The sequence below is a fragment of the Rhododendron vialii genome, chromosome 11a (genome assembly GCF_030253575.1).
Source record: "Rhododendron vialii isolate Sample 1 chromosome 11a, ASM3025357v1".
Taxonomy (NCBI): domain Eukaryota; kingdom Viridiplantae; phylum Streptophyta; class Magnoliopsida; order Ericales; family Ericaceae; genus Rhododendron; species Rhododendron vialii.
This window is the reverse complement of record NC_080567.1, coordinates 9,876,953-9,881,213: the sequence shown is the minus strand read 5'-3', so window position 1 is coordinate 9,881,213 and position 4,261 is coordinate 9,876,953. Positions and strand designations below refer to the sequence as shown.

The 4,261-nt window shown below is 38.5% G+C and overlaps 1 protein-coding gene across 1 annotated transcript; it reads left to right on the top strand.

The window, feature by feature from the left end:
• Window positions 1-1,718: 1,718 nt before the first annotated feature.
• Window positions 1,719-3,350, top strand: LOC131306854 (uncharacterized). Its single transcript, XM_058333282.1, has 4 exons — window positions 1,719-1,746; window positions 2,537-2,621; window positions 2,720-2,861; window positions 2,913-3,350. The coding sequence occupies exons 1-4, from the start codon at window positions 1,719-1,721 to the stop codon at window positions 3,348-3,350; spliced, it is 693 nt and encodes a 230-aa protein (XP_058189265.1).
• The last annotated feature ends 911 nt before the right edge of the window (window positions 3,351-4,261 follow it).

Here is a 4,261-nt window from a genome sequence, read left to right as displayed (position 1 = left end):
TCCAAGCTGCTCAAAGTGATCAGAACGTGATTTTAAGGGTCCCCGTGTGAAATCGGCAAAAAAAATGACCGGGAAGGGCTTCATCGGAGCAGTTTTCATTGAACGGTTCAAAAAAAACTGCTCGGATGACGCCCTTCCCGGTCATTTTTTTTGCTGATTTCTTGAGGGGACCCTTAAAATTACGTTCTGCACACATTGAACGGTTCGTATTTTCAAAATTTGATCGGGAAATGAAAGTCCCTCATTTTAACAAAATGAGGGATCCCTCACTTGAAAATTCCTCTATATATATATCTATATATGAGAAAGACTAAGTATAAAATATAAGTACATTGGTACTATGAGATCTACTAGATTTATAAGTCAAGATTATCTATTAAACAATGCTATTAAACACATGTCCTTAATATATATATATATATATATATATATATATATATATATATATATATATATATATATATATATATATATATATATATATATATATAATAGTACTATGAGATCTAGTAAGATTTCCAAGTATCTAATAAAAAATTACAAGATCAAAATTCCCCATTAAAATAGTCAATTATGCACATGTTCCATTAAAATATTAGATTATGTACTTTAGGAAATCTAGGCTTTTATATAATATGATATATATATATATATATATATATATATATATGTACCCATGTAATCTAGGTAGATTTCCAATATCCAATAAAAGATTATAAGATCTAAATTCCCTATTAAAATAATCCTATTAGGCACATGCTCCATTAAAATATTAGATTTGCATTTAGGAAATCTAGGGTATTATATTATAAAGTACACACATATATATTTATACAAATATATCATCACATGGGAAATCTAGGAAATGATTATTAAATAAAACCCTAGTACTTACTAATTCTATTATCCAATGGGTAATAATTTCCTTAGCGGTTATTGACCAATGGATAAAAGGGTGAGGTACTATATACACTAAAATAATATCATATGTCCTTTAGGCATGTGTATATATACCTATATATAACTATATCTTTGTACTTTAACAAATCTATCAAAAGATCTTGGATGAAAGATCTATTGTCCAATGGATAAAAGTTTTCCTAACTTTTATCGTCCAATGGGTAAAGGTTAAAGGTCCAAAGGGTTCCACTAGGGTTTGGAGGGCTCATAAGGTTCAAGAAGATTTAAAAGGCTCATCTAAGGTTAGGAGAACATAACTAAGTGAATTGGTAGTTAGTTTCCTCTAACTAATTGGTTAAAATCTAACTATACTTGCCAAGTAGAATCTCTAGTCAAGAAATATATTTTAAAAGACTAAAATCCAATTATGACGGATTATTAGAAATACAAAAGGAATTTTTGGAAGCGAATCCAAGTATTAAATAAAATTTAAATTTTTAACGAAAGTTTTACGTACTAAAAATCAGGGTTGTTACAAAGACGTAGTTTGCATATTGCGTAAGAAAGTAGTTGTTTGGGTCGAAAGTTGGATTAGGGAGTCTCGTAATGCCAGGAGTGGTAATACGGAGACTCAAGTGGGTCTCGTAGCGCAAGAGGTGGTAATACGGTGATCCAAGTGGTTAGGGTTCTTCGTAACGCACAGGGTGGCAATACGATAACCCTTGTGGTACTACACTGTAACGCAAGGGGTGAAAAATATAGACAGTAGAGATTAGTGATAGTGGGTCACGTCGAAACCATAATGTTGCTTAAGTCCTATGAACAATGTGGCTAATTGTGCTAATGGTATGTGTTGGAATGACCAAAATGAGTGATTGGCATACCTATGAGTTGATTGCTATCCATTGGTTGAGTTATACCTTCATATCTCCTTCCCTTTGCACTTATCATCACATTTGCACATAGAATTGATAAAAGATTTTCTTACTGGGCTAGTGTATCTCAATGTAATCTTTCTTTTCAGGACAAAATACCGAACAAATTGCTTGCATTCGTGTGCTCGGACATGAAGACTTTTTGGAAGCCGATTTTACTTTAGTTACTTAAACATCTTGTAATTACTTTCTTTTGGCAAAGATGAGTCTGTAACTAACTTTTCTTAAATTCATTTTTAACTAAAGAGTTTGAAATATTCCAAATAGGTACGTACTTGTATATAAGTTGATTTGGACTGTGGTGCCAAGGTTATAACCATCTAAACTTGGGAACTTATTTGTAAATTTAAATAGTTGGGATTTCTTTTGGGTATTACTTATGTTAAGCGAGGATCTTTCAATGAAATGATTATTTATTTATGTTGAAAATCGAGGGCGTGACAAATTGGTATCAGAGCAGCTAGGTTTGAATACTTTGAGACCGTGGGGAGACTTCTAGTCTCATGGGTTCAAAACGCCACGCTTTTTGCGTAACATATGTGTGCTTGTGTGCATTGACATCACTTGGCTTAGATGGCATTATGTTTCAATATAGTAGAGTGGCGTAGAGTTGCTTTGACCCGTGTTGGGATAGTTCGGGGCTTTGACCTCATGAAATGATGCTATTATTGATGAACCTTCTCTTTTCTTATAACTTGTAGCAAGATGCCTCTTAGAACACGTGCTAGAGCAGGTGAGATCGAAAGTTGGGGTGGCTGTGGCTGAGAAGCGCCGGTTGAGGATGAGGTTAGCCAGCATGGGGAAAATCCGAATGGGAATCCGGGGGAAGGGACCAGACACGGTCAGGGAGAGGAGGTACAGATCGTTCAAAATCCTTTTGCTAGGGATTTCATTGCAGTTCTTGTGGCTGCAAACCTTCTAAACCTAGCTCCTAGGGAGAGTGCGAATAGTCTTGCAATGTCAGCGATGAGGGAGTTCAGCCGTAGAAATCCACCTACATTTGATGGGTTGAGCAGTGACCCTCTTGTGGCCGATCATTGGCTAGCTTAGATCTGAAAACTCTTCTGGGCTCTTAAGATCACAGAGGATGACTTGCGAGTCAATATCGTAGCCGTTCAGCTTACTAGGGAAGCAAATGAGTGGTGGGAGTCGGTATTGGAATCAAGGAATGACGTAAGGAGAGCAGAAAGGACCGTGGCTCAAGCAAATGAGCCAAATGTAGAGAACATAACTTGGGCCGAATTTGAGGTGCTCTTCGAGGAACAATATTTTCCTGAAACAAGTCGTGACCAATTGAGCGATGAGTTTGAAAGGCTAGAGCAAAGGGATATGACCGTATCGGAGTATGTCTTAAAGTTTCAATCCTTGTCCCGTTTCGCACCAGAGTTAGTTGCTATTGAAGAAAGAAAGTGTAGATGGTTTGAAAGGGGCTTGCACGATACCGTGAAGAAGTATGTTGTGGCGCAACACAAAGGGAAGTTTTCTAAAGTTATTGAGTGTGCGAGGAGCATCTAGACCACCAGTGGGGGGTATGAGTTCTTCGTCGGGAAGTTTTGGTACTCAAGGGAGGAAGAGACAAAAGGGATCAAATGCCAACCTCACAGGGTCCGCCAAACTTTAGGCTTCCACCTTCTTCTTCGTTTGGGACTCAGGGAATGTCTAATAGACCTCCAATCTTATGCCACGAGTGTGGTCAAGCGGGGCACATTCGCGCCCAGTGTCCGCGACTTTTGGGTACATGCTTTACTTGTGGAAAGGGTGGCCATTTTGCAAGGAATTGCCCGTGTGGGGAAGGGGCACGTAGTGAGTCTAGTTCGGTGCAGCAACCAAGGGGTGGACAGGCTTCTAGTCAGCAAACATTTTGGGGTAATCAGAGGCAACAATAGCCTCACTTCCGTCAGACCATGTCAGTCAGGGATCTCAGGTTGAGAGAGGAGCAAGCTCATTTACACCTACACAGGGTTCCGGTCATCGAGGTGGACACGTTCAAAGCCAAACTACGCAAGGGAGAGCTTTTGCCATTCCTTCAGCCATTCCGCCTCTACCACCTCCTGTCACTGCTTAGGCCCCAAAAACTTTGGTTGTGAGGGGTACATTTCTATTGTTTAACTCTTTTGCTAGAGTACTATTTGATTCTAGAGCATCCCATTCATTCATTGCTGCATCTTTTGCTTATGCTTTGGAATTGGAAATTGAGAATATTAGTCCTCCTTTGTTCGTTGAGACACTTATAGGAGGTAGGTCACCGTTGGATCTTATTTGTCGGGATTGTGAACTTATCATTCGAGATTGTCATTTTATCTTTGATTTCATTGTGTTGAACATGTCGGGGTTCGATCTTATATTAGGGATGGATTGGTTGTCTAAATTTCATGCTACCATAGATTGCTTCAAGCGTCGGGTCCGTATTTGTCCACCTGGGGGTG